This window comes from Aethalodelphis obliquidens, unplaced genomic scaffold (genome assembly GCF_003676395.1).
Source record: "Aethalodelphis obliquidens isolate GAN/ISIS:26980383/991018 unplaced genomic scaffold, ASM367639v1 scaffold27, whole genome shotgun sequence".
In the NCBI taxonomy this organism is placed as follows: domain Eukaryota; kingdom Metazoa; phylum Chordata; class Mammalia; order Artiodactyla; family Delphinidae; genus Aethalodelphis; species Aethalodelphis obliquidens.
The window spans coordinates 10,441,252-10,453,984 of NW_020837971.1; the positions used below are offsets into that span (position 1 = coordinate 10,441,252).

A 12,733-nucleotide genomic window follows, 5' to 3' on the forward strand; every position below is an offset into this window, starting at 1 on the left:
AGGACCAGAGAAAATATTTGAAGAGATTATAGTTGACAACTTCCCTAACATGGGAAAGGAAAGAGCCACCAAAGTCAAGGAAGCACAGAGAGTCCCATACAGGATAAGCCCAAGGAGAAACATGCTGAAACACACAGTAATCAAATTGGCAAAAACTAAGGACAAAGAAATATTACTAAAAGCAGCAAGGGAAAAACGGACAAAGAACACACAAGAGAACTCCCATAAGGTTAACAGCTGATTTCTCAGCAGAAACTCTACAAGCCAGAAGGGAGTGGCATGATATATTTAAAGTGATGAAAGAGAAGAACCTACAACCAAGATTACTCTAGCCGGCAAGGGTCTCATTCAGATTCAGTGCAGAAATCAAAAGCTTTACAGACAAGCAAAGGTTAAGAAAATTCAGCACCAAAAATCAGCTCTACAACAAATGCTAAAGGAACTTCTCTAAGTGGGAAACACAAGAGAAGAAAAGGACCTACAAAAACAAACTCAAAACAATTAAGAAAACAGTAATAGGAACATACATATCAATAATTACCTTAAACGTGAATGGATTAAATGCTCCAACCAAAAGACACAGGCTTGCTGAATGGATACAAAAACAAGACCCATCTACATGCTGTCTACAAGAGACCCACTTCAGACCTAGGGACACATACAGACTGAAAGTGAGGGGATAGAAAAAGATATTCCATGCAAATGCAAATGAAAAGAAATTGGAGTAGCAATACTCTTATCAGATAAAATAGACTTTAAAATAAAGAATGTTACAAGAGACAAGGAAGGACACTACATAATGATCAAGGTATCAATCTAAGAAGAAGATATAACAATTATAAATATATATGCACCCAACATAGGAGCACTTCAATACATAAGGCAACTGCTAACGGCTATAAAAGAGGAAATCGACAGCAACACGATAATAGTGGGGGACTTTAACACCTCAGTTACACCAATGGACAGATCATCCAAAATGAAAATAAATAAGGAAACAGAAGCTTTAAATGACACAATAGACCAGATAGATTTAATGGATATTTACACGCCATTCCATCCAAAAACAGCACATTACACTTTCTTCTCAAGTGCACATGGAACAATCTCCAGGACAGATCACATCTTGGGTCACAAATCAAGCCTCAGTAAATGTAAGAAAACTGAAATCATATCAAGTATCTTTTCTGACCACAACACTATGAGATTAGAAATCAATTACAGGGGAAAAATAGTTAAAAACACAAACACATGGAGGCTAAACAATACGTTACTAAATAACCAAGAGATCACTGAAGAAAGCAAAGAGGAAATCAGAAAATACCTAGAGACAAATTACAACGAACACAGGACAATCCAAAACCTATGGAATGCAGCAAAAGCACTTCTAAGTGGGAAGTTTAGAGCAATACAAGCCTACCTCAAGAAACAAGAAAAATCTCAAATAAACAATCTAACCTTATACCTAAAGGAACTAGAGAAAGAAGAACAAACAAAACCCAAAGTTAGCAGAAGGAAAGAAATCATAAAGATCAGAGCAGAAGTAAATGAAATAGAAACAAAACAATAGCAAAGGTCAATAAAACTAAAAGCTGGTTCTTTGAGAAGATAAACAAAATTGATAAACCATTAGCCAGACTCATCAAGAAAAAGAGGGAGAGGACTCAAATCAATAAAATGAAATATGAAAAAGGGGAAGTTACAACAGACACTGCAGAAATACAAAGCATCCTAAGAGACTTCTACAAACAACTCTATGCCAATAAAATGGACAACCTGGAAGAAATGGACAAATTCTTAGAAAGGTATAACCTTCCAATACTGAATCAGGAAAAAACAGAAAATATTAAGAGCAATGACAAGTAATGAAATTGAAACTGTGATTAAAAATATTCCAACAAACAAAAGTCCAGGACCAGATGGTTTCACAGGTGAATTCTATCAAACATTTAGAGAAGAACTAACCACCCATCCTTCTCAAACTATTCCAAAAAATTGCAGTGGAGGGAACACTGCCAAACTCATTCTGCAGTCACCATCACCCTGATACCAAAACCAGACAAAGATACTACAAAAAAATGGAAATTACAGACCAGTATCACTGATGAATATATATGCAAAAATCCTGAACAAAATACTAGCAAACAGAATCCAACAACACATTAAAAGGATCATACACCATGATCAATTGGGATTTATCCCAGGGATGCAAGGATTCTTCAATATACGCAAATCAATCAATGTGATACACCATATTAACAAATTGAAGAATAAAAACCACATAATCATCTCAACAGATGCAGAAAAAGCTTCTGACAAAATTCAACACCCGTTTACAATAAAAACTCTCCAGAAAATGGGCATTAGGGAACCTACCTCAACATAATAAAGACCATCAACAACAAACCCACAGCAAACATCATTCTCAATGGTGAAAAACTGAAAGCATTTCCTCTAAGATCACGAACAAGACAAGGATGTCCACTCTCGCCACTATTATTCAACATTGTTTTGGAAGTCCTAGCCACAGCAATCAGAGAAGAAAAAGAAACAAAAGGAATACAAATTGGAAAAGAAGTAACACTGTCACTGTTTGCACATGACATGATACTATACATAGAGAATCCTAAAGATGCCACCAGAAAACTACTAGAGCTAATCAATGAATTTGGTAACGTTGCAGGATACAAAATTAATGCACAGAAATCTCCTGCATTCCTATACACTAATCACAAAAAGTTTGAAAGAGAAATTGAGGAAACACTCCCATTTACCATTGCAAAAAAAAGAATAAAATACCTAGGAATAAACCTACCTAGGGAGACAAAAGACCTATATGTAGAAAACTATAAGACACTGATGAAACAAATTAAAGATGATACAAACAGATGGAGAGATATACCATGTTCTTGGATTGGAAGAATCAATATTGTGAAAATGACTATACTACCCAAAGCAATCTGCAGATTCAATGCATCCCTATCAAACTACCAATGGCATTTTTTTACAGAACTAGAACAAAAAATCTTAAAATGTGTATGGAGACACAAAAGACCATGAATACACAAAGCGGTCTTGAGGGAAAAAAACGGAGCTGAAGGAATGAGACTCCCTGACTTCAGACTATACTACAAAGCTACAGTGATCAAGATAATATTGTACTGGCACAAAAACAGAAATGCAGATCACTGGAACGGGATAGAAAGCCCAGAGATAAACCCACGCACCTATGGTCAACTAATCTATGACAAAGGAGGCAAGGATTATACAATGGAGAAAAGACAGTCTCTTTAATGAGCGGTGCTAGGAAAACTGGACAGCTATATGTAAAAGAATGAAATTAGAACACTCCCTACCACCATACACAAAAATAAACTCAAAATGGATTAGAGACTTAAATGTAAGACTGGACACTATAAAACTCTTAGAGGAAAACATAGGCAGAACACTCTCTGACATAAATGACAGCAGGATCTTTTATGATCCACCTCCTAGAGTAATGGAAATAAAAAGAAAAATAAACAAACGGGACCTAATGAAACTTCAAAGCTTTTGCACAGCAAAGGAAACTGCAAACAAAATGAAAAGACAACTGCCTCAGAATGGGAGAAAATATTTGCGAACAAATCAACGGACAAAGGATTAATCTCCAAAATATATAAACAGCTCATGCAGCTCAATATTAAAGAAACAAACAACCCAATCCAAAAATGGGCAGAAGACCTAAATAGACATTTCACCAAAGAAGACATACAGATATCCAAGAAGTACATGAAAAGCTGCTCAACATCACTAATTATTAGAGAAATGCAAATCAAAACTACAATGAGATATCACCTCACACCAGTTAGAAATGGGCATCATCAGAAAATCTATAAAAAGAAAATGCTGGAGAGGGTCTGGAGAAAAGGGAACCCTCTTGCACTGTTTTGGGGAATGTAAATTGATACAGCCACTATGGAGAACAGTATGGAGGTTCCTTGAAAAACTAAAAATAGAATTACCATATGACCCAGCAATCCCATTAGTGGGCATAAACCCAGAGAAAACCATAATTCAAAAAGGCACATGCACCCGAATGTTCACTGCAGCACTATTTACAATAGCCAGGACACGGAAGCAACCTAAATGCCCATTGACAGATGAATGGATAAAGAAGATGTGGTACATATATATACAATGGAATATTACTCAGCCATAAAAAGGAATGAAGTCTGGTCATTTGTAGAGACATGGATAGACACAGAGACTGTCATACAGAATGAAGTAAGTCATAAGGAGTAAAACAAATATTGTATATTAACGCATATATGTGGAACCTAGAAAAATGGTACAGATGAACTGGTCTGCAGGGCTGAAACTGAGACACAGATGTAGAGAACAAATGAATGTATGGACACCAAGGGGGGAAAGTGGCAGGGCAGGTGGTGGTGGTGGTGTGATCAATTGGGTGATTGGAATTGACATGTATACACTGATGTGTATAAAATGGATGACTAATAAGAACCTGCTGTATAGAAAAATAAATAAAATAAAATTCAAAGAAAAAAAGAATAAAGCTACTATAATCATCAAAAAAACCAGCATCCCTATAATCACACAAAATCATTACCACAGGAAAAAATACAAAAATGTTCTCAATAAACAATGAAAGAAAAAAAATGACAATAAAGGCCAGGGAGTGGGCATGGTAAAGCATAACAACAAGGCCCCCACTGAATTACACTTGCTGATTTCCATACCCTTGTATACAGTCCCTTTCCACACAGACCCTGGGTTTGAGTGGCTTTGGTCAATGGGACATCAGCAAATATGCCACTAAACTGAGGCTTGGTTAAGTCCTCATGCACTGAGGCTGGCCCTAACTGGAACTCTGAGACCACCATGATGGGATGAAGCCCAGGACAAGAGAGACCAGCCGTCCCAGCCATCTCAGCTGAGCTGCCTGCTGGTTGCCAGTAACCATGAGTGAGTTTATACAAGACCAGAAGAAATGTGCAGTCGAACCACAGAATCATGAGACTTAATCATGACCTAAAAAAAAAAACTTAATTAGGCCTTAGGACTAGAAAATAATATAAAGATTTACCTGATTTCAAGGTAGAAAAGACTTTCTAAATATTAAAGCAAAGTTCAAAATTAAAGGAAAAGATCTGACAAATGAAGACTTCAAACTCCTCCACATTAAAAAAATGTTTTTAACTAAAAAGCACGTTTTCAATATATCAACAAACGGTTAATACATTTCTAATATAGTGAGCAATACCCTGGTAGGAAAATGAGCAAATATTATGCTCTTGAAATTCACACACAAAAAGGAAAAAAAAAAAAAAAAAAAAAATGTTTAAACTCATCAATAACCAAAGTGATGCAAACTGTAAACACCAGTTTTAAAATCTCTCAAACTGAAAAAGTTCTAAAAATTAAAATGTTTGGTGTTCATAAGTATTTCATGAAATGGAAACACAAACTGATGTTGGTGGGTCAGCTGGGACAACTGTGTGGAAGAACAATTCAGGTATATACATCTATCTATCTATCTAAAAAATAATTTCTTAAAACATGTATACTTTCTGACCCAAAATTTCACTCAAGAAGTTTACCTTAAATATATAACCAGAGACTTAAGTAGAGATGTAAGATATCCACCTAAACTTTACTTTGAACGGGAAAAATATCTGAAATATCCTCTTTTCCCACTAGGGAATTTGTTAAATAAAAAACAGTACATCCATAAAATGGATAGCAAACAACCATTAAAACACGTCTCAAGGGACTTCCCTCGTGGTGCAGTGGTTACGACTCTGTGCTCCCAATGCAGGGGGCCCAGGTTTGATCCCTGGTCAGGGAACTAGATCCCACATGCATGCTGCAACTAAGAGTTTGCATGCCACAACTAAGGAGCCCACCTGCTGCAACTAAGGAGCCCACGTGCTGTGAGTAAAGGAGCCAGAGAGCTGCAATTAAGGAGCCTGCCTGCCACAACTAAGGAGCCCGCCTGCCACAACTAAGACCCGGTGCAACCAAAGAAATTAAAAAAAAAATTATCTCAAAAAATATTTAAAAACATAGGAAACCAATCACAATAAAATGCTAAGTGAAAATGCAAGATACAAAACTACACGTGCATTATCATCCCAATTTTGTGAAGGGGATGAATACAAACTCACATTCACAACCTCACATACACATATACTTATTTATCTCCAAGAAATTCCAGAAAAACATACAACACCATGTTAATAGTGCTTTTGTTCTTCGTAGGATTATAAGCTATTTTCACTGTTTTATTTATATATTCTCTATTTCCTATATAATGATTATTTTTAAAAGCCATCAACATTGACCTAATAATTATGTTTCTTATAAACTGACCTACTGATACATTCTGAAGTGTGGACAGAAATGTAAATTTTCCTACCATAGCATTGTTCAGGATCACAAAAAACCGGGAATAACATAAATGTCCCAAATATAAGCGATTAAGAAAATATGGCACTGCAGAATGCAGTGCAGTCTTTTAAAAATTTGTCAAGAAATTTTCATAAAGTTGAAAAAGGGGAAAAGGTAGAAAATTATAACTACAATATAATTTCCACCATATGAAACATATATGAAAATGTACATAGTCTAGGAAAAAAAATTAGAAGAAAACATACTGCAAAGTCTACAGCTCTAAACAAGATTGTGGGTGATTTTAAGTTTCTATTTTATGCTTATATTTTTAGAAAGTAAGTATAACAGCTTTGTAATATTTTGGAAGAAAATGTTTAAAAATTAGTAAATCTTTTAGAAGAATATTTGTTAATGACTTGAGAAAGACTAATACTACTACATCATTTTAAATAAGGCCCTCAAGCACCTGTGGATTTTGGTACTCTCGGAGGTCCTGGCACCAATCCCTCACGGATACCTAGGGCCAAATGTATGTTAAGGAAAAACAACAGGTGCAAACATGTCCTATATACAATATGGTCTCAATTTTTTAAAAGACAATTGCAACTTTTACACGCAAATCTCAAACATGTGAACCCAAGAAAATAGTGAAAAGAATACAATTCACCAAAACAGTAGTTATCTTTAATTAGTGAGATCAATAATTTAGTATTCTTCTTTATATTTTTCTGCATTGTTCAAATATAAATCAAGACATTTTAAAAAAGAATAAGTACATGGGCTGTGCTCAGAGCAGGGGGTATGAAGAAATGGCTTCTTTGTTTACAACACACCCGACAGGAATCTGGGTTCATTGTGACAAAGGGCACAAAACTTGTGGCCTTCCTATGAACAAATACCCAACACGTGTCCCCATGCACTTCAAGTGGCTGCTGGGCAGGACCAGTGGGACAGGGCTCAGTACTGGAAGGAAAGCCACAGTATTCAGTGGGGGAGTTTGCCACCTAGAGCCTGTCTGGTCCATGTGTGTGTGACCCATGAGTGGTCTTATAGGCATAAAGGCTTTGAACCCTTCTCTTCAAGGAAAAAAGAAAAACAGATTCCAACTATATGCCATTCTGGAAAAGGCAAAACAATGGAGACAATAAAAAGATCAATGGTTGCCAGGAGTTTGCGGGGAGAGGGGAGATGAATACGTATAGTACAGAAGTCTTTATGAGCAGTGAAAATACTTTGTATGACATTATAATGATTTTATGTCATCATACTTTTGTCTAAAGCCATAGAACATGCAACCCTATTCATTTTATAAAGTGAACCCTAAGATGAACTAGGGACTTTGGTGATTGTGATGTGTCAGTGCAGTTCAGCCTTGGTTAAAAAAAAAAGTCTTGGAATTAACACTCGGGGTAGACACTTTCGGCAAAAGTTTTATTTTTATATATGTATACATATTATATGTGTGCTTGTTGGACTGTGATGTAAAATCTACTTTTTAGATTAAAAAAATTTGCAGGCTACTGTAGTTATACTGGCAAATAAAAGCACAAATTAATCTCAAAAAAATAAAAAAAGAGTAAGTACAACTTACTTAAGAATGTTTTCCCATGTTTGACTGTCATAAAATGCATGGCTCCAACTCATTTTGACTGTTCCAACAATGACATTCTGTGAAAACACATCTGATCCCAGTTTTCGATAAAGTTCCTCACATTCATCCAGGGGCATATGAAACAATCCCAACATGAATGCTAATATAGCACCTGAAAGAAAGAATCCTTAGTTTTTATCAGCCCTGCCATTATAGTACTTATAAGATCTCCTGAGTCACAGACTTGGTTAAAATTGTAGCTTTGATACTTTTTAACTGTGTCACCTGAGATAAACTACTTAACCTCCCAGAGCCCCAATTTTTTTCATCTATAAAATAAGGATAATAACAGTAACTAAAATTTACATGTTTTTATAACACTGGGATAACACACGTAAAAGGCATTACCAGGCCTTAATGAGGATTCAATAAATACTAACCACTGATGATGACGATAATTTAAAAATATATTAAAATGTGTTGTTTTGCATTAAATTAAATTATAACTAAGAATTAATAAATTCCTTAGTTTTAGTCAGAGAATACAGTATATTTGACAACTTACCAATTCATTAAAATGATTACTCCTTCAGGTTGGTCCTGGGAACCAATGTAATAAATAAAGAAATTAGGTCTCTGGGATGTCTTTTTAAACAGCTAACTGCATACCCTAGCCGCACTTGATAGGACACACTGCCACCTAGTGTACCTAACTGGCATAGCCCTGAACTAAGGAGGAAAAGGGGAGAGAAACGCTTTAAGTGACAGGGAGAGGGCGGTAAGGGCGAAGACGTGTAGAGTATCACTGCTTACATTAAGATAACGAACAAAGTAAAAAGCAGGAAATCACTATTATAATGTATTTAAAATATTTTATGTATTTTATTATTCTTAGTCTTACTCTAGTAAAAGACAAGTCAGCTTGTTTTAAAATACATTGTATGGCATAACTATATGATAGAAATTGTTACTTATCAATTTGCAGAAAATGTTTAATTAACACAAGAAATAACTTGCCAAAAAAAAATTAAGTTGCTTTTAAGAAGAGCTACTACAAAGATGAACAGATATTAAAAAACTGAATTTTACTGAATGGTTAAGGACATTACCCTTAAACTAAATATATATTTTTAACTTTATAAAAACTAAATGTGTAGGGACTTCCCTGGTGGTCCAGTGGTTAAGAATCCACCTTCCAATGTAGGGGACGTGCGTTCGATCCCTGGTCAGGGAACAAAGATCCCACATGTTAAGGGCCAACTAAGCCTGTGCGCTCTAGAGCCTGTGCGCCACAACTAGAGAGCCTGCACACTGCAGCTACTGAGCCTGCACGCCACAACTAGAGAGAAGCCCGCATGCCACAATGAAGAGCCTACAGGCCGCAACTAAGATCCCATGGGTCGCAACTAAGACCCAACGCAGCCAAAACAAACAAACACTAAATGTGCAAACAAAATTTCTACATTAGAATATACAAAATGGTTAAAAGAAAGGAAAATTATAAGCACTATATTATAAGTTAAGGTTAAAGTAAGCTAGAAGACACAATGGAAAAGATATACTGTGATAAGTGCAGAAACGTACATATTACATAAACAAATACTGTACTCGGTAGATGAATCTCTAGTTTAAAATTCTCTTCATTGAGCACCCACCTACTAACAATGGTGCCAAAGCAAGAAGTTAGCTTGTAGATATGTTTAAAGGTTTAAATTGCTAGGACCATTCCAAAATTTAACAGAAATGGCCAGGGTAACAGCTTCAGGAAAAAATACCAAGAACACTTGCACTGTGAAGGTCTCTCTTAATTTCTATAGTTTTATCAATTGGGGATATACATATTATTTTCCTATCCTGAGAGTCACAAGGCATTTTTTAACATGCTAGAAGATCTCAGAAGTCCCTCTGTAAAGAAACCTGCTTGAACTTTCTTTAACCCAACCTTTTCCAAATCTGCTATCATCTTGAGGAATCACTGTTCAGTGGAACATCACAGGAATCACCGATTCCTTATACTTCTGAATTATCCCTACAACTGCTCACATTTAGTTTTCATAATGGAGCATCAATTAACGTGCCCTTTGGGAATATGTCATACTTGACACAGATAACGTAGAGAAATCATTTGATTTTGTTGCTGGTAGTCTTTAGGTCTACTATTATAATTCCGAAGAATGAGAAAAAATAGAAAAGTCTATGAAGATAAACTAATGTAAAGTGAGAAATTATCAGGCCAAATAGTAAAATGTACAGCAGGGATCTGCAATGCTAACAGTCCTTGAGTGTTACCTGGGAGGTAAGCAATAGCTATAGGTACCCTGAGAAGGCTTCATGTACACCCTGGAGGATGGGGGTAATGCATGGGTGAGAGAGTTGATGTAAGAAACAGAAAAACAAAACAAACAGAAAGCAAAACAAAAATTTATCTGTTGGTGAGTCAGTGAAAACTAGAAAATTATTCAGAAGCTATCATATTCTAAGTTGCCAATTTCTTCTATACAAGCATGAAACTAGAATTTTAAATGTACATTAACTAGCAATATTAAAAAGCTTTTAAAAAACATAGATTCTCACATTTATCCGTTTGCTTTCAAACAACCAGATAAAAAAGGATATAAGAAGCAATTTCCTCACAGAGGGATACCTTTCAAAAGAAAGTAAAATCTTATCCATCCTTAATGTTCTGTTTGTTCAAGCACAATTTGAGCACCTATCACTTTGCTACTTTCCTTCAGGTGACTATACCATAAGGAGATAATTCATAATTTATACTTGTCACTGTGGCTTATTTAAACCGTATTAGAAAAGCACGCTAAAATCTACTTCTGAATATTAACTTATTCCCAATAAACATTTTAAAAAGTTCATCAAGCAAATCAAAGGTCTATTCATCATTAAAACATGAAACTAACATCCATCATTTCAGGAAATGACCAGGATCTTAAACTTGAGTGCTTAATGTTATTTTTCTTAATGCACTGCTGGGATGCACACTTCCACACGATAATAACAATCACCTGTGCTTACACCACAAATGTAATCAAAGAGTTGATGAACTGGCTTCTGAGTAAGTTCAACTAATTTTCGTAGGGTCTGAAGAGCAACCACACCCCTGTAGGAAAAATAAAAGGCAAAAATGAGAATTCTTGTTTTAAGGAAAGTTAAACTATTGAATAAAACAATCTTTGGTTTCCTAGCTTATATGCTAACATGAAAACTAACAATATAAATTATCATCAGTTAAAACTGACAAAGGTTTCTGGATCACTTCTGAAAATCTATATCTAAATAATGGTATTAAAACCTGTGTCATGGTACCACATTTTGAATTTACACTAGTATCTCTTTAAATAAGACAACAAAGATATGGCAACGTAAAATATTTCATCAAACACTCCAACTGTGGAAAATCCTTCAAACTTCCACTCGCCAGTTTTGGGGTGCCACGTACTGGGTTTCTCCACTTAGCAATGTGGTCGGTTACCTGTGCTTCTATACATTTCATGTATTTTACTAGTCATACTTTCAAGCTTTCTTTTATTTATTCATTTTTTAAAACTTTCAACTACCTCAAAACAAGGCTTTGCACTAAGAATGTATGCATTTATGTGCTGACTTTGTTCATTTCTGGACTCTTGCCAAAGGCAGCAAGTAGCTTCATGATGGAATGTGAAAGATGAAACAGCCTAGGAGGTGCAGGAGGTGCTGGAAAATCCTTAATACTGGGGGATATACAGACATAATGAAAAGTTCTAATCCCAATACAAGGTGTGGAGCAGAGAACACAGTATTAGGCACCACAAAATAAAATTTAGAGTGTCAAATTGTGCTTTGATACTACGAGCACAAAGTTACTAGAAAATATTGTCAAGACGTTTTCATAGAAAACAAAAGATACAGATTTTTTTTTTTTAATTGCCAGAAGTAATGTGGATTTGAAGAGTGGTCAGAGAAGAAAAGATGGCTTATGAGGACAATACACTGTGAATTCAATGTATTTTTAATGTGAGACATGAAGAATTAAAGGTCATGCTAGATAAAACATATTTAACAGTGTGCCCTCCATTATCTTATGAAAAGGAAATAGAACATGCACATGTATATATTCAAACAGAAAAAAATATTTGAAGAAATAAATCAAAATAGTAAAAATAACCTTGGAATTGTGAGCTATGATTGTTTCGTTTGGTTTGTTTTTCTTTATATTTTTCTTTTTTTTTTTCCTCCCAAGTTTCACTTGTATAAGCCAGAAGGGAACTATTTTAAAATGCAGTATTTATAAATTAATTCAGGACAAATTTAAAAATAAATATTATTGCTAGGTTGACTCTACATGCTTAACTCTCTACCAGGCTCTCATAGACAAAAGAAATGTTAAGATATGGGTTCTTTTCTCACGAGCCTTCTTACCTTACTCCTTTCAATACCAACTTCCCATTCTGGCTGCTTTCTCACAGTCCCCTAACCTGAGGTTTCCCAACAGCAACGCCACTGGCATTTCGGGCCAGGCAATCTTTTGTTGTAGGGACTGTCCTAGGCATTGGAGGATATTTAGCACAACTGGACTCTCCTCACTAAATGTAAGTAGCAATTCCCCAACTGTCACAACTAAAAATGTCTCCAGACAGACAAATATTCTCTAGAGGGCAAAATCACCTCCAGTGGAGAATCACTGATCTAACCCCACCTTCATCCTAACCAGCCTCTAGATTTTCCCAAATATCTTCACTCTAATTTCCTCCCCGT

At 35.5% G+C, this 12,733-nt stretch overlaps 1 protein-coding gene and 1 non-coding gene across 6 annotated transcripts in view; one reads left to right on the plus strand and one right to left on the minus strand.

Annotated features, from left to right (window-relative positions):
- PNPLA8 (patatin like domain 8, phospholipase A2) overlaps positions 1-12,733 on the minus strand; it is a 134,591-nt gene that overhangs the window by 21,117 nt on the left and 100,741 nt on the right. For all 5 annotated transcript variants that reach the window (XM_027123941.1, XM_027123942.1, XM_027123940.1 and 2 more), the window contains 2 exons: positions 11,005-11,099; positions 7,988-8,159 (listed from right to left, as the gene is read on the minus strand). In XM_027123941.1, coding sequence (XP_026979742.1) covers positions 7,988-8,159; positions 11,005-11,099 — 267 coding nt within the window. The remainder of the gene's footprint in view (positions 1-7,987; positions 8,160-11,004; positions 11,100-12,733) is intronic.
- Positions 7,175-7,304, plus strand: LOC113629638 (small nucleolar RNA SNORA11). The gene has a single exon (XR_003436640.1). It is a non-coding gene; the product is annotated as a small nucleolar RNA SNORA11 (small nucleolar RNA).